This window comes from Phaenicophaeus curvirostris, chromosome 8 (genome assembly GCF_032191515.1).
Source record: "Phaenicophaeus curvirostris isolate KB17595 chromosome 8, BPBGC_Pcur_1.0, whole genome shotgun sequence".
Classification (NCBI taxonomy): Eukaryota; Metazoa; Chordata; class Aves; order Cuculiformes; family Cuculidae; genus Phaenicophaeus; species Phaenicophaeus curvirostris.
Genome location: NC_091399.1, coordinates 10263753 through 10282191, shown reverse-complemented (window position 1 = coordinate 10282191; position 18439 = coordinate 10263753). Strand labels below are relative to the sequence as shown.

Genomic DNA, 18439 nt, shown 5'->3' with positions numbered 1-18439 from the left:
CCAGAGCCCATAAACATTTCTCTTCTTCTTGATATCACTCAAGATCTCTCTGTTCAACCAAGCTGGCTTTCTCCCCTGCCGGCTTTTTTTCCAGAACATGGGGATGGCTTTCTCCTGAGCTGCTAGGATTTCCTTTTTGAAGAGCTCCCAGCCCTCCTGGGCTCCCTTGCCCTTAAGTACTGTCTCCCAGGAGACTTTGCCAACCAGCCTTGTGAAGAGTTCAAAGTCTGCCCTCTGGAAATTTAATGCTACTGTCCTACTAACCACCCTCTTCATTTCACCTAGAACAGAAAACCCTATCATCTCATGATCACTTTGTCCTAGGCGTCCACCTACTGCCACATCCCCCACAAGGCCTTCTCTGTTCACAAACAGCAGGTCCAGGAGGGCACCCTCCCTTGTTGGTTCATTCACAAGCTGTGCAAGGAAGTTGTCTTCCACGCACTCCAGGAACCTCCTAGACTGCTTCTTTTCTGATCTACTGTACTTCCAGCAGATATCAGGAAGATTGAAGTCTCCCAAAAGAACTATCGATCTAGAGATTGATAGAGGTGTCGATCTCGAGATTAACCCCAGCTGTTAATTATTTAAAGTATACAGTAATGTTCTCTCAAATACAGTATAAATGTGAACTATCATCCACAAGTGCAACTGCTGTAGTTCAGATAACTACTGCTACACCACCAGATGGTCCTCTATGGAAGAGAAAGATTAGATGCTAAAGCCTTGCAAGCACACTTCACAAACAAGCCAAATATGAGCTGACAACATAAACCCATGTCTTGTAGCTTTCAAACAACACACTGCACAGTTGTTGTTTATTCACTTCAGTTATTTCTTTACTCTTTTCATGCATTCCCACTGTTAAAGGTTCTATACCTTCTCCCTATTCCTACAATCAAGTTCTCACAGTCATCCCTTCCAGCCCTTTTGTCCTCTTCCTGATCCCAACCACAGATCACCTGTCAAAGCCTGTATGGTACTGCCCCATAATTCCTCCTGTATGTGCAAAGCCAACTTTAACTATGAAGAAATGCACAGAAAGGAGCGAAACCAATTTTACAATGCATTACTTTAATTGGAGAGTAGTAGAGTTGAGAAGCAGGAATTGACTATTTTCATTATAACAATGGAAGAATCCTTTTACAGGCAAAATACCAATTGAAGTTTAAACGGTGTCCCCAAGTGTGCAAGGTTTCTTACCTGGTGGCCTCGGAATTGGGAAATCTTGTTGGACCTTGCATGGAAGGAGGATATGCCATTCTAGGATACTGATTAAACATCTAAGAAAGGTTTGAAAAAAACAAAAGGGAGCCGTTTGTTAAAAAAATACCATTGCATTAAACATACTGAATCATCAAAGGAATCACAATGGAAGAAAGCAGGATTCTTCACAAGACAATTTGCTTAATATCAGAAGTGTATAACATCAGGTCACCAAGGTGGAGTGATTACAAGTGTTAAATCAACTCCCTGACAAGTTCAAAGCCAGTGTAGCAGGAGTGGCAACAGGCAGATGCATCCTTTGAGGAGCTGGTTGCAATCGCACCCTTCACATTGAGCTCCTATGTGTTCCACGGAAGGAGAAAGGGGCAATCACACTAGCCAATAATCAATTCTTGTTGCTTAAAAACTTTTCATGTGACCATCACTTACATACGGCGGCATCATTGCTCTGTACTGAGATGAGATAGATGGTTGTTGCTGGCCATTCAGCTTGGGTTGAGGGAGCTGTGGTAACCGCACATCCCTCTTCTCTGCTGCCTTCTGGCCATCAGTTTGTTCTGCTGGTGTAGCATTACCATCTTCTTGTCCAAGTGCCTTAGCTTCTTGATCAGTTGGAGAGCTGGCCGAGTTGCTCTTATTACCACCTTCTCTCCAATTAGTAGCATCTGCATGGACAGAATCAGTACGAGAAAACACAAGAATAGACTTTATATTTCAGATCTACAGCCATGCATAATGAAACCCACATTCTTCCATTTCAGTAAAACAGCAACCACATCTGGTACTGAAACAAGCAATGGCCACTTGAGAAAACTGAGGCTGTTTTATAGTCCTCTTCAGCCCTACACCCAGCTGTGTTCCTGAAGGGCAAGAGATAAATTTATAAATTTAGACTGCTCTAGTTGTCCTACTCTACCTCCCAAAACACAATGCAGTTTAGAAAGGATACTGACCATAGCACAGGAGAGAAAATAGATTTAGCTGTGGTAAGTGGGCCACTGTCGACTTCGTGGCAAGATGCTGTTACGAGAAAAATCAAGCTTCTTATGCAGCAGAGGCCTATGATGAAACTTTCAAACAGCTCAAAATGACACATCCACGCATTATCTAAGTGAAGACAAGCACCCAGAGTTTGACTTGTACATCTGAGAAGGATGGAACAGAAGTGATGAGGGCTGTATTTCCGAGTGTGAACATCCAGCAAGATGTTCAAGAAAAATAATGGATTTTAAAGACCTATCACTTGTACCAGGCAGCCCATTAATTTAGGAGTTCCTGCCTGCAGATCATGGGTTGGTACAAAAAACCCCAAATGTAAACTTAGCAGCAGTGCTTAGATCCAAGGGCACCAACAAAAATTCACAGACACATACTGTAAGCAATGTTTCTTTAGGGGCACAACCTCTTTAAAGAGTATTGGGTTATGCTCCTAAGTGTCCATTACAGTTCTTCCACTTTGCTAGGGAGAACAGCTGCTAAAGGTGCGGTACTTGTCAAGCTCATTTAGCTGTCTGCTGTCAGACCTGAAAGAAGGGCTTACTACAGCATGTACAGTGCTGACCAAAACTGTAACTGTCTGCAGGAAGCTGGAACACGCACATAGCTATTTCTCTAATTTGATGCTGGACATATCTTATTTCTTGAAAACTTATTCTTTACATCAAAATCAAGTAAGGACTGGACAAGCATATTGCCTCAGACTAAAACAGATCACAAAAAACTGATGCCTGTAACAGAAATGAGTTAAGAACTCCCTGAGAGGCCAAGCCCTCTAAAGCAGTGCCCATTTTGTCTATCTCTTGCACAACACAGTGCCACCTACAGTGCAGGAAAGGATCCTTAGTCCATCAAACCTCATCAAAACTCCCTGAGAGGCCAAGCCCTCTAAAGCAGTGCCCATTTTGTCTATCTCTGGCACAACACCGTGCCACCTACAGTGCAGGAAAGGATCCTTAGTCCATCAAACCTCATCAAAACTAAGTCTTTGTAGAAGAAAATCTGATTTCTCACTAGCAACAGGCAAAATCTCAAATGTCTCCTCATGAAAAGGATCTGGGGAAGCAATACACGTTTCTTCACCGAGACATACAAAACCAGTACTGTTAAGGTGGTTTTCACTAGACCTTATCTCCAACAGCCGAAACAGATCAACTAGTCAAAGCACCTCAGCCATGAGCTAAAGATGCCTCAGCCTTTCAAATCAGTGTCCTCTTTTGGTATCCTGCAGATTATGCTTCCTATTCAGGATTTCTTAGGCTACTCTGAGTACTAACCATTTGGGGGCAACCCTATGATGACTTATTTAATTAGTTAACATTAGGAGATTTCTTTGAATACATATTTTAGCTGTTGCAACATCTTACAGCTGCAAGTAAGGAAATTCCAGGATTGTGCAACTAACAAATGTTCCTCAGAGCACAAATGGAGTGCGGACTAGGTTGAAAAAATGGCAAGTGACCTGGATTAAGGACCCTATTTTCCACATGCCAGGAACACAGTCAAGCAGAAGAAAGCCCCAAAAAATCTGTTTCTTCAGTGCAGGAGCACGTTGGTTAAAACAATCAATACATTAATTTATTTTGCACAGGGCTCAAGTAATATTTTAGTAAAGAGATTCCTCACAAATCCATGCAATCTCACAGAAATTTGTAGAATATACTTACTTTGTGGTCGCAAGTTGGGTCCTGATCCATGGGGTTCTTCAGGTGCATCTTTCTCTTTGCCTGACTTTTCCTGATCACCAGCTGCTGGCAGACTGGGAAACTCTTGCTGAAAATAACTATTTATTTGAATAGGTGGACCTACACAGACAGATATTCACAAAGTCACAACCTTCTGTAGACAAAATAGTTCATAAAGGGACAAAAGCCTGTTAATCAATTTACTGGTAACAATTCACAGAAGCGAAAAGCAATCCTTGCAAAGCATTCATATTTGCTACCAAAACTGCTGGATTTACCAGGCCAGCTGTCCCACCTGTTGATGTTGAGAAAATCCAGAAACACTGGAAAGCAATAATGGACAACAGAACAAGACTTAACACATGGAGTGCCTGAAGTTCCTCAGCTCTGTTAACACTTCTTTCGCCTTCCTCCCAGACAAACATTTCCCTCATTTTATTCTACAGCTATGGTGAACCCAGGAATACGCAGTTATTCCAAGAGCTTTTAAGACAACTGTTCTAATTACACATGCTTCTTTGGGACTTTCAAAGGTCACAGCTTTTACATTATGAGAAAAGTATCAGAACCGTAGCATTACCTGATTTCTAAACCCCTTAACATCATAATGCTGGACTGGGATTTAAAACTTCTGTTACTCATGACAGGGAAAACAAATATATAGATTGTTCTCCTCTTTAGCAGGTTCTGTTAGTGCATATGGTTAATTAACTGCTCCCCATGGATACTGGCCTATTAGGTCAATGGCATTCCAGTACAATACCATTGATAACCTCACTGGGGAAATATTTGTTCCAACAGCCCAAATAACACCCTGTTCATGTACCATCTCTACTACTAGCTGGTATAAATGACATCTCATTACACTACATTGACTACAGGGCAAACTTACAAAAAAGGATCTGAACATATGCTGCCCAAAACCCCCCAAACCCCATGATATTTTTTTTAGCTAACAGCTAGAAAAGCTTCTGTTCTCTCTGATCTGTGAAAGAATCCTTTGTAACAATAATACACAGGGATCTTGATATATTTTGTTTTAAGATTAAGAGTCAAGCACAGGATAGACTTCTTATTCTCTGTACTTCCTTTGTAAAGGCTTAACACAAAAGACAACTATTTATTCTTCGTGCCTACAAATTGCCCTGGAACCTTCATTCCAGCTTTATCTACCGCAGATGACGTTAACTAGTTTTTGTTAATGGACATTGGACTCTTGATTTTCCCAAGCAGCTACATCCAACTACTTGCTTAAGGGGACTCAAGAACTGCAGTCATAATAGTCAGTTGGACTGCAAGACAAGGGAGCCTCTTCAGAGGTTCAACATTCCTGAGCTCTACAAATCTTGAAAGATGTTTTCTGCTCAAGTGTACACAGTGACAGGAACAATGTTTTAATTGCAAAATAACAGCATCCCCAGTGATCAGCTTCACAGCACTAAAGCTACCAACCTGAAACAGCCAGCAGTTCTGAAAGAAGTTTAAGAATTCAAAGATGTTACAGTAGCAACTAGCCCCAACTGTTAGTCAATGCAGAAGTTGAAAACACAAGCTGTCCCAACATTTTCAACTCTTTCCTTTTGACATGGCCACCACCAGCTCAGGGAAAGATACAGTCTCGCCTCACTCAACTGAAGCCTTACAAGAACACCAGGCGATCGGCTGAATAACTGCTCGAACATCTACAAGGCATCTGGAAAAGCTACAAGTTCTACTGGCCAATTGCAGACCAGGAAAGCATGAGCACAACAAATGTATCCCAAGTTTCAGACTGAGGAAGATATCTTTCAGGTGATGCCAATTCACATTCTGTATTTCTTCTTGAAACAGCAAACCCACTCCTACATTAACTGAATGAAATGAGGGCACCATCTGGGCTTGGCACACAAGCTGCCATGGTAACTGCAACATAATTAGCTAAATGCATTTTGAAGCCACTATTTCCTGTGTCACAGAAATGATCTTATCAGCTTATGCAGAAAGACTGGTATGCAGATCACTGCATCAGTTTTAATTCCTCTCCTCCTCCTTTCTTTTTTCATTCTACAGAACACCCACAAAAGCTTAAAGGAGAGTTCCTATATTTGACAACAAAGGTAACACTGAACATCAGAAAGGGGAGCAAGAAGTGAAGAATCAAAAACTGTCACTTCTAACACTTACTGCAAAAAAAAAAAAAAGGCAAAATCATTAGATATGCGACATTAAACTCCACTGAAATAGCTTAGAAGTCATCCCCATGCAATTCAGATTTTACTATTTTAAGATTTCTATACAGAAGAGAGCTCACTTCAACTTGAAAGCCAAAATTCTATTTTAAAGAAAGCTTGCAATTCTCACATTTAAGGAGTAAAATATATTGCAGGTTATTTTTCATAATGGAGACACAGGAATTCTAAATAACCTCACTATACAGGCAATTTAAAAAAAAACACTCCTGAAGATTTATCGCTGATCTTACACCTGTAACAAAAACACGTGAGCCAAGATTCATACTGATGGATATAGTTCTCTGTCCTTTCATACAATTAAGTTAAAGAACCCCCCAAATCACATCTTTAATGTTAAAGAACCCCCCAAATCACATCTTTAATGCTCTTCCCAGAAAAAAACCCTACTTGAAACCAAAATAACCAAGGAATCCATAAAATACAGGGAAAAGTATTGCTGTAGCAGATATTTACATAGAAGCGAGACTACAACATTTTGCACAAGATGATCCAAAATAATGATTAGAATGACCACCGTTACAGTTGTTCTTCCCTTGCCAAAACTGCATGCATTAACTACTAAGAACTTCCCTCCTCACTATAGCCACACTTGAGATGTTATGCTGTCACCACCACTGCTAGACGAATCCAACAAAGGTGACTCTGCCAGTCTTTAAAAGGCAGACAGACCTGCTGCCAAATCGGGTTGGAGCACATCCAAGTGACTGGGGACCAGCTCACCTTCCAGCAAAGAAAGTTGCTTCCACAGCATTCGTAGTCCCAACTGGCCCAGTCAAGACTCATACAGTTGCTGAGTCTGGGGGTCTCTCACTGCAGAGTTCATAGCCTGCTGGGCCAGTTGAGAATCCTTCTACCTTGAGGATCACTTACCATCTTGTCCACCTGGTTTGGTGTTGGCCCATGATTTGGCAACAGGAGCTGCTTCTGGAGGAGCAGGAACAGCAGGTTTTGGCTGTGTCTGCGGCACGTCTGCTGGTTGTCTGGAATTAAGAGGAAAAGCACTTGTGAAGAAAAGAGGGTAAGCACAGGATGAGACTGCCAGGATTATTACTGCAAAAAGTGAATGAAACTATGTAGCTATGCTAGCTGTATAAAAGTTGTTATAATAACAGTTAAAAATTGGATTAAGTTAGTTTATTCATTCAAGAGTAGATTTCCAGTTCTGAAATCCTCAACATAAGACGGATATGGAACTGTTAGAACAGGTCCAGACGAGGGCTACAAAGATTATCAGAGCAATCGAGCACTTCTGCTATGAGGACAGGCTGAGAGTTGGGGTAGTTCATCCTGGAGAAGTCCCCAAGGAGAACTTACAGCACCCTTCTAGTACCTGAAGGCAGCTTACAAGAAAGCCGAGGAGGGACTTTTTATAAGGGCATGGAGCAACAGGACAAGGGGGAATGGCTTTAAATTGGAAGGGGGAAGATTTAGATTAAAAATTCTTCATGACAAGGGTGATGAGGCACTGGCATAGGTTGCCCAGAGAAGCTGTGGCTGCCCCATCCCTGGAGACTTTCAAGGCCAGCTTGGATGGGACTTTGACCAGCCTGGTCTGGTGGGAGGTGTCCCTGCCCATAGCAGGGGAATTAGAACTAGATGGGCTTTAAGGTTCCTTGCACTCCAAACCACTCTGTGATTCTATGAACAGAAATGGCTGGGCAGAAAATGCTGACAGTCATGAGCAGATTTTTAGCTTTTGAAGTAGCACACTGCACAATCAAACCCTGATCAATCTACAACCATGGAAGGGAATAATTTGGAATAATAATCTCTTGTCTCAGGAGTTAAGACAGGAAAGCACTTAAAGACTGAGAGAAAGAAGGCAAATAAATGTCAAAACACAAAGCAGAAGAAACTGATAAGGAAAGTCCAGAATTGGAGCCCAAAAGTTTAAGTCTATTAAGAACAAAGTCTCAATTTCATCATCTTAACAATGAAGAGGAAGACAAACTTACTTGTACAATACAAAAAACAGGCATATTCATCAAGATCTTTCTAGTCTACACATTCAGTGCGATGTTTAACTTCTTTCAAGAATAGGTACTTCTGAAATCTGCCTATTCAGATAACTTCAGACTCCAAAACATTAGCATCTACCAGTCAAGATTTCCAGCTCAGTAGTACTAAATTTTTGATAAAACAGGAACTAAGGGGCGGATCCAGTAGTCTAGAACCTCTTTATTATACCAGTAAAGAGAAATAGTGTGGTATCACATCCATTAGCTTACAATAAACAATTATCAACGCTTTAAATAGATCCCAAAGCAAACTGAAATTTTTGGGGACTGCCACTGAGAAGTCAGTTCCCTCTGGGTCCTGCAGTGATCAGCCCAAAGCACTTCCTGAAGGTCTCAGAAATGATGTAGGTAAAAAGTAATTGCTAGGGGAAACCTACTGGCTGCTTACAAGGATAACTGACTGCAATTTTTATAATTTTGATTTGTTTCCAGGGATGACTGGAGTTCAAAAAAACCATGTCCTCTTTAGTTCCCACTTAGCTGTATTTTCTTAGAGTTGCACATTTTCCAATAAGACTTTTGGAGAACTAGAATGTACACTCTACTTCATCACACAGAAGTGAAACAAGGAACAAGATTGTTAAGAGTTTGGTTTTTGCAGCTCTACTCTGTTTCAAAGCCAAGCCCATTCAGATTTTGAGCCATCCAAATACTGCCCTGTACGTATACCAGTTGATAAGGGAAAGAATTCGGGCTGGTTCTAGCTGAATTAATCAAAACAATACACAACAGACTGCACTATCCAGGAAAAGGGACTGAGGCAATACCTATAGGAGGAGCAACAACGTGAGAAAGCAGCAGAAAAAATTGTAATCACAGGGAACAACTGACTCGCATGAGCTTCAGCGCAGTGATACAAGAACGAAAGCAAGCTGACATCAAGATGTTATCTTACCCACAACACTTGAGAGGAATACCAAAACACTTTACATGTAAACTGCAGCACTTAGAAGCACACTGAAACATTGGAGAAATATAACAGTAGTTACAAAAATTGTCTGAAGAGTGGATCAAATGCATTTAGATGGTCTGAATTGAGGAGAATTTACTCATGGCCTGAGCATACCTACCTGTTTCTGGGAACCAGTCCCTTCCCCCAATCAGTTTTGCTTTATGTGGTCTTTGAAGCCTTTATCAGAATAATGCCTATCTTCCCAGGCCCTGCCCATCCCTAGTTTTGGGAAAGCTCGAGAGAAATGGCACAGCAGAACAACCCAGATTTCACTGGTCACTTACTTTTCTTCTTCGTGCTGTTCTTGTTTTGAAGCCCACCCTGTGCCATCTTTAGGCACAATATTCACATTAGGGTCATTGCCTTTGTTCTCTGCTTTGAGACTGGGGAGGTTTGCTGGGGGAGGCATCCTCCTGGAAATAGCAACTTTTCCAAGACTCTGTAATCCATGGCGTGCGGCAACTGCATGCCAAAACAGAAAGTGCAAGTTAACAATCCTATTTAACAGGTAGCATTCACGCAGAGCTGCATAAATCAATAAACTTATTGTGCAACAAACTCAAAAAATTTAAGAGTATAATAAGAATTAGAAAATCAACATTTTTCATAATTTAATAATAAAAAGGGACTTTTAAATACTTGGTTTGGGGAAACAACAGTACTTTTTGAACAGCCACTGGGGTTAGCCTGTTCTAGAGATCAGAAAGTATATACGGCCCCACCTTTATACACGATGCCCAGTGACAACAAGCTATGAGGAGCTATTTAAAAATGGGATGTCAATGTCTTAATATCCTCTTGCATGTTGTCAAGCACCATTCTCTTACGCCTTTTGGGGCTTAATGTACCTTGATGAGTCAATGAATATCCACATGGGTCCGGTAAATTTTTTTTGCTGCCAGTTCCAGTTGGCAGATGCTGCTTATGCAAAAACATTCCTACAAACTGCATTTACTCCAGACTACAATGAAAAAGCAACATGAAGCTAACGCACTACATGGGACATTCAACCTACCAATCAACTCGGGTGAACATACTACCCTATGCACGTTGTACCATTACAAACATCTATTTCAACCTTTCAAAATAATACTGTGGAAAACTTCAAGGAAGTTTGAACACACTTTCCCTCTTTCACCCCCTAATTTAGGCAAGCGAGTCAAATCAAACTCAAAGTCTTCCCCCTCTTTCTCAGTTCAAGCAGTCATGAAAAAAATAGGCCTATTCTGGCCTTAATCAAACCTTCAGTGTAAGTTACACCCAGTGTTTGTCTGCAAAACAGACAAAGCACCTGATCAGAAAGTGAGCACTGCCTTCTTGTTAATCAAACACCACCAGCACCAAAAATGTTTTCTGAAATACAGTAAGAAGCACAGCTGGGGAATGGCATATCATATGCTGATAACAAACGGAGACTGGAGCACTATAAAACAGTGCTTGTTTACCTATGTTCTACTTCCTACTGGACTCCAAAAACTGTCTCCCTGAACTGATACTCTTATTTTCAGCTAATCCAAAATAGCAATCAAGATTGCCAGAATTCTTCCACTTAAACTGTTGTATAAAGCAGTTAAAAAATCTTCTTGTGGTGAAGTGCTTGGATACTTTGTACTCTTAATTAGTACTACAGTAATGACGAAAGAGAATGCAAAACTGAAGTCAGTTTACCCACCTGTGGTTTTCTGAGTTTCCAGTGACTTTCCCTTGTAAGTATTAAACAGACTGAGCGTTGCATACTTGGTCTTCCCATCCTTCGCTTTTGTACTCTGGCCTGACTTTTCCGACATTTCGATGGAAACTCATCGAGTCTGGTACCTCCTGTTCACCCCTCAAAATTTGCCTGAAAAGAGAAACACCAGAAAAGTAAAACAATGTGGATGTAAGTCTATGCTTAAGACAGTTCTTAAAACAAAAGAGAACAGCATATTTAACAGTCTTGGCACTGTTTCATTTAAGCATACTGAAGATGCCACAGAATACATCAGCTCAAGAAACACTACATAATTTGAAAGTATTTCCATCTCCACAACATTACTGTGTTGAAATCAGGTGAATCAGCATTTAATTAATCAGGTGAATCAAAATTTAATTAATATAAAACCCTCTAAAAGTAGTAAGTATTCTCCATGATCTCACCCAACCCCTCCAAAACAACAGTATGCAAAGTTTCCACCAGCAGCTAGCTCCTGATGGGGGAAGCTCAATGACCTCACCCTCTCCCGCAGCCAAGCATGGACATACCATTAACTGCGGTACAGTATTGCTGGAATTTGTTGGGTTTTTTTTCCCAGTTAAATCATCTTGGCAGCTAGAGAAACTAAACACGTCGGCTAAGAAATTTTCTTTATCAAAACTAGGAACACTGTATGTTCACACAGGGAAGGTAAACAATTCCTTAAAGTAAGAGTTACACTATTCTTGCAGTAGTAAATTCCAGGGCTATTAGAAAAGATCATCGCTCTCTTCCCTCCTTCCCCCAGAACAGCAGGCCTTAAGAAAAAGAACCCAGTAATTATCACTGATTTTAGAAGGATCTTGCTAGAGTTGCTGCTCATCATGAGGCAAGAACACAAGCGAGCATTCACTTAAACAGAACATTAAATAGTTGATTTATCTTAACACTCAGAGCCCCTGCTACCCTCCTTACAATAACAAGGTTTTATATATTTCCATATGAATTCCAGAAAAGTTATGTATGCTTAAATACCCGTGTTTCATTCTGAAAGCAGACAGCAAGGAGAAAGACAACCTGCTCAAACTCTTTGATGATCAACAAACTCCCTGGTCACACTCAGAGCCTCAGAAGATCTTCAAGAGGAACCTGATCCACACACAAGGCACTAGTGTTTTAAAGAGCCTGCACAGACAAGCAGTCTGAAGAATAAAGCACTTATTTGGTCATAACAGACATTAACCAGTGTCAAAAGATCAAGGAAGCTTCACTGACAGAGGAATTAAAACATTCTCACCCTCCTCTGCACCCTCTACACCAATTTACAAGCTGGTATCAAAAAGATCAAGAAACAAAGACATCAAATAACCTTGGGGTGATCCAGCTTCAGCAAGATTTGGGTCAGAAGCCATGCAGACTGTTGCAAAAGGGACAGTCTTCAGTTTCATATGGAGCCACACAAATGGCTAAGAAACATCCTCCTCTCCTACAAAGTGAAAGCAACTCCCAGATTTTTTTGCCAGACGGGTCAGCATTGGGCCATTTCAACAGAAGGTGTTACACCAACAGCCACTCCTCATGTCATCCAAAACCATGAAAATCTGGATGGAAGCAGGGTGCACCCAGCCCACACCAAGTGGACCACGTAACCAACACACAGACTTTGCATATGGCTGTTACGTCATCTCTTATCTATCTAGAAAACTACAGATTGAGGCTGCAAGCTTTCCTGGGAAGCCACAGCTCACTACTCCAACACCATTAACAGACACAGGGAAGAAAAACCAAACCACAAAGCCTGACACAGGAATTTAGGACAAGCTTATCTTCAGAGCTATCAGTCAAGTACATTTCTATCAGGCATTCACTGTTCACCTATTATTATTCATGGTCACCCAACCACTTTCAGCTATTCTGGAGAGCCGAATACAGGCAGACTAGTTTATCAAGCTGGAGTCTAAATCAGACATTAGGCCCTGCACTAGCCTTTTCTACAAAAAAGGCAGTTTATCTTAAGGTCTTCAGTAAAATGTCTGTGAAAATCTGAAAGATTCCTTCCTTTCTCTGCTACTCACTGCTCACAGACCTGAATTTATGATAGAGTCCACCACAATCACCCTGGAGCATCAGAGGAGAAGGTATTGGGCAGATAATTGCCAAGAGCACATGAGTGGCAAACAAGCTTTCAGGTGTGCATGTAACTGTGGCAAGTAATAAACTGTAATTACTTGACACCTAGCTACACTAACATGCTCTTTCAAGTGAGAACTCATACACAATTTTAGTTTTCAGACCAGAACTCATCCCAGACACAGATTTTTGCAAACAAGTAGCTTCACAATGTTAAGGAATCTAGAAGTGGGGGCAAACAAAAAAAAAAAGAGAGAAAAGATGTCTCAGGTAACTTCCTGCCCCTCCAGTTCACAAAAGCAGCAAAGCTCTAACAGATCCAGGGAAAGCAGGAGAGCTGAAAACAGTCTGAGGATGGTTTAAACTAATGTTGTATTTTTGCCATACTTCTCAAATCCCGTATCATGTGTAGAGCTCAAACATGGAAAATATTACTCAACTCTCTTCTTTAGAATTCATACTTGAACAAATCTTAATTGCAAGAATTGCTCCTGCTAGCACATTTGATAGCTTAAAGAATGGGAGGCAGTGATCATGTTCCCCAATAATGCTTTATGTTACATTTACAAAAATTGGTCTGCTTGTTAAAGTTGAGCTCTATGCCTTTTATAGTGTTAAATTCATACTGTTTGACAAGTTTTCCCAAAGTTATGCTACAATGAAAAAGAATGCTGTAAATGGACTAAAATTGCACATTCCTCAGCAATCTAATTTACAGAAAATAAACTAAGCACTGCAAACTGTACTCTTAAATTAAGCCAGTCAATACATTCATATTTAACTAAGTTTGGATCTGATATTACTTGCCAAAGAAGATACACTTGTAAAATTAGACCTTAGACTGGGTAGTCAAGCCAGGGATGACAAATCTTCCTTCTGAAAAGCCCACCTGGCCCTCTTGCCAGGTCACACATTAAACAAGCACCATCTAACAACAGTTATAAAGAGGTAATTGCATGGTTTTGTGCCATATGAAATGTAATCTGCTCCAAAATATTTGTCTTCTCACTCAACCTTTGGTTACATATCCAGTATTCCTATAGCTGACCATTGGAATTATTCCCTCTGTAGCACCATCTACAAGGTGCTTTAACACAGCAAATGTTTAATTTGTGCATACAATAAGGTCGGCAAGCACTAATCTCAAATGATTCCCAACTTGCCCTAATGCATCTCTCTTGTTATTGTCAGTAAGCTAGCTGTTAGTCTGAACTCTGTTACTCAGATCCTTAAAATTGAAGTGCTGCTGCCTCCTAGGTTTGGACTTGCTGCCATATGAGTAAGAACAAGACAATGCTGTATACCTGAACAGTAGCGACACATAAAAGATGTCAGAACTACTTACCAGAAATAAGTAATTACCATGACAGCACAGAGAAGGACAGGCAACGGTATAAGCAATAACGGCAGCTGGCAGGGTTCACTGCACTATTAGTAAACTTAAGCAAGTCAGCAGTTCATTCCAAATTACTACAGCTACTACTAAGCATAATTACAGATGCCACAATGCTCCCAAAATTCTGGAGCAAAGATTAACTTTCAGCCAACCTAATGTTACCAAATACATTAACTGACCTTCACTGCGGGCTTAAGGTTAAAATTATTACTGTAATTACTGTACCAGACATTTTTCAGACTGCAATTGTTTGGCTTATTTAGATCCTACAACAAACTCAAAAGCACACGTACAGAAGTTAGCACAGTAAGTAGCTGCCACAGATTCTAGATAAAAGGAATCTAAAGGTCTCTCTAAAGGAATATTTACTTTTATCTTGTTAGATGCTTATAGCTGGTAGAAAAGCTAACAATGCAGTACATGCTAGATTGCAGAATCACATTTTAGAAATAATAAAACCTCAGCACCCACATACACAGCACACAGACTACTTCTACTATGTTCCTAGCTCTCCTGATCCATTTCAGAATACCCCAAAATGACTTGTTTAGAATTTAGTTATACTAGTCCATATATGTGAAAACATTGCATTGTGTTGCATCAAGAACAACTGCAGACTAGAAAACATCTTACCTCCACTTTGGAAAAAAGTTAAAATATCTAACAAACCTCAGCAAGTCTTGTCTGGTTTCCTTCTCTCTCTTCCACCATGTCCATTTCAGTAATTTGCACTTTTATTACACATGTGAAAAGCAGTTTTACACACATGCAAGAACAGAAAAGCATCCTGTGTAAGCCACAGTAGTTTGTTGCTTTGGTGAACCAATCCAAACAAGCATGGAAAGGGGAAGAGAGTTGTGTAAAGGTTTGGGTAGAAAGTTAGCTTCTTCATCCACAAATTTTGGCAGGGACAGATCAACTCTTACTACTGCCAGGGGAAATAAGAGTATTCTCTATGTTACAGTTTTCCAATTAATATGTTTCTGTATGTGTCTGAGGCTCAGCATGCACCATTCCTCACCTTTGGGAGAAATATTACTGTTCCCTGTATTTTTCTGGGCAACCCCCACCATATAAAAATTTGTTGTTTGCATCTAGCCATAACTCCAGTTTTCTTAGAAGAGCTTTGTTTCCGGCACACTGAAGCATATGGCTCTGGCATAGTGTTGGAACTAAATTATGCAAGTGAAAAAATGAAGCTTTTTGCCACATACTCAATTGATGTTAGAGGCAGACGTTCCCAAAATCAGTGTTACTCATTTCAAAAGAGCACTGTTCTCAAAACAGACGAACACTGTTCTCAGATAAAAAAAGCAATATTAATATTTTCAGCTAAAAAGGAAAGGTTACATTTCAATTGTAAGTCTAGTGTGTTTAGATTCTAGAACTTCACCGAAGAAGCTGCCTCCTAACTGTAAAATCTAAGCATAATCTGCAGGTAGATATTAAATTCTGAACACCTTCACACCCACGGTCTTCAGAGGAGACTAATTTAGACCATTTACAGACAAAGCCAATTTAGAACAGAGAAACATAGGATACTGGATTCTATGGACCTGGAACTCAAACGAGCCGCCTTCACACTTCATTTGTAAACCATCATCAAGGAACCCTGTTATCTTAAATGAACACTAAAAATATTATGTAATTATTGAACACACAGTTTTCACAGAGAAGGCTGCACATTAATAACAAATGGAATTGCAGGTAAACATACTCACTTCAATAATTTTTCTGACACGGATGTTTATAAACAGTGCACACTAACAATCTTTTACCAATACCTTATATTTATAACCTTCTAGTGACCAAAGACTCATTCCAGGAGCAAGGTTTTCAGGCTGCATTTTTATTAAAAAAGGTTTGGCCATCTACCCCGCTATTAAGAATTCTTAATAGCTCAAGCACTAGCCATCTTCATATGTCATGAAAACAAGCCTCAAATCCCTCCAGTAACATGAGTAGCAAAAGTCTGTCAAATCAAAGTGTCTAAGAAAATGCCTCTAAGGTCAGGATTTCCTTACCCTAGTCCCAAGAGCAATTTGCAGCACAGTTCATTGTCAAGTAGGCTGTTGCTAAACAGGTTGAAATTTGCAGTAAAGATTTTGGGGACTTCTGAGCTCCTGTTTCATATAAGTTGGACACAACTTTATGGCCTATAAGAATAAACACTCTACAGATCTGGGTAGATCTCACTACGATCTATTTGTGAAGAAGAGCTATAATAAGTATTATTTCCTTAGAAAGCCAGGATAATACACATCTCCATCTCCATTTTTCTTCCCCATCTCTAGATTTTGGGCTCACTAGCTTTCAGCAGAGCTCAAAAGAGGGTACATAATGCAAAGACTGCAGTCTATAAATTCTGTGAAGGTAGAAGGCTGAGAAGGAAAAGTAAACCCTTCTAATCACCATCTCCTTCACATCCATCCCCTCAGAGGAAAAATCACAGCAGAGGCAAGTCCCACAGCACTAGACAATCTATAGAGGAATAGTGTTAATGGCCACAAAACACAAAAATCAAAATCAGTATTGTTCCTTAGAACCAAAGCACTGCCACAAGACTAAGCTGCAGCAAAGCAGGCTTTGCTAATTCTACCAAATTACTCCTCATTAAAGCCTAAGAAAGTCTTTCCAAAACACTACCAAAACTAGATATGTCAGGTGGAAAACAGATCATGACAGAAGAAAGCCATTTTAGGACATTATTCCCTAGATGCGCCTTATAAAATGCAGTCTGTGGATGCCAGAAATAAGCATCCACAAATATGCCTGTATCAGTTTTAAGACACCTAACAGCAGTTTAAATATAGCTACTAGGCAATGAAAGCCAATCAAAATTAGCCACCCACAAAAAAAGCCTGTGCAGAAACTAACTTTACCACAAAGCAAACATGAGTTTAAACAAGCAATCTATAGAGTGAGCAAATCTTTTGCTGCCTTACAAGAACTGGAAGGCAGCTTGTTGAATTGCCTCCTGTAAGAAACAACAGCCACCTAGAATATGGCCTTCCAAAAGGACAGCCAGCAACAAACCATGGACATCCCAAGAAACCTACGTAAGATTTTCTCAAGCCTAAAAGGCTGTCCAGAGAGGTTGTGGAGTCACCTACTTTGGTATTCAAACCTGTCTGAATGCAATTCTATGCAACCTGCTTGAGATGACCCTGCTTTAGCAGGGCTGTTGGACTGGATGAGCTCCAGGCCTCTTCCAACCCCAACCATTCTATGGTTCTGTAACTCTAATATCGCACAAACAGAAGTGACCAACATTTTTAAAACACAATTTTAGGACACATCCTGCAGCAGGAAAATATCAGGAGAGACTAAAATAATCTGTCAGTTCTATTCTTCCCCCCCTCCGCCCCCCCAGTGTGTTCTTAAGAACAAAAGGAAAAATGAGTAAAAAACACAGGTAAAAGGACAACAACCACAAAAACCTCAAATTTGTCTCTATCCACAGATTTGAATATATATTTAAAAACATGTGCATGAATATTTCACTTAACATGCACAGAAATCACATTCCTGTGGAACAGCCTTGCCAAAAGAAGCTTGATCCATAGGGTCAACCACAATCAGGATGTTTTTTAAATGCACCCATATAACAAGGAATCAAAAAGCCACAGACAAGATAAACTCACATAGCCAATAAAGCTGTCAAAAATACACTAAGTGTTTTCATGTGTCACACAGCTCCTTTCTTTAGCTCAAATTTCTGATACCTGTACTGTTTATGAAATCATCTCCTTCTGAAGTGACCTCAGGTAACAGAGGTTATGGTTCCCTCTCCTCAAAGGCAGAATGATGCCAGTTCAGCTAGTTAAGAACTCTGGGAAAAGAAAGGACAGTTTTCATTTTGTTTAGTTTGAGTACAATTCTTGGATGTTTATATTCAGAGGATGATATAAAGCTGTAATTACACAAATACCAAACATTATCTAATAACATTACAACTACTCCTACCCAGAGAGTCAATGCTTTCAATGGTTATGTCTTTCTTCCAAATTTTACACACAAGTGACCCAATTTTGGTCTCCTACTTTCTACTCTGCAAGAGAAGCTGTTCATCAACACACTCATACTTTTGCCTTTTACAAGGAAGGAAAGGGATAATACAGAAGGACTCAAA

At 40.2% G+C, this 18439-nt stretch overlaps 1 protein-coding gene across 15 annotated transcripts in view; it reads right to left on the bottom strand.

The window, feature by feature from the left end:
* PRRC2C (proline rich coiled-coil 2C) overlaps positions 1 to 18439 on the bottom strand; it is a 77520-nt gene that overhangs the window by 45544 nt on the left and 13537 nt on the right. For 12 of the 15 annotated variants that reach the window (XM_069862373.1, XM_069862384.1, XM_069862377.1 and 9 more), the window contains exons 2-7: positions 10782 to 10949; positions 9394 to 9571; positions 7010 to 7119; positions 3891 to 4028; positions 1657 to 1907; positions 1204 to 1283 (exon numbers count right to left, since the gene is read on the bottom strand). In XM_069862373.1, coding sequence (XP_069718474.1) covers positions 1204 to 1283; positions 1657 to 1907; positions 3891 to 4028; positions 7010 to 7119; positions 9394 to 9571; positions 10782 to 10896 — 872 coding nt within the window. In that variant the 5' untranslated portion in view covers positions 10897 to 10949. The remainder of the gene's footprint in view (positions 1 to 1203; positions 1284 to 1656; positions 1908 to 3890; positions 4029 to 7009; positions 7120 to 9393; positions 9572 to 10781; positions 10950 to 18439) is intronic. The other 3 variants (XM_069862378.1, XM_069862387.1, XM_069862388.1) reach the window with 1 other exon arrangement.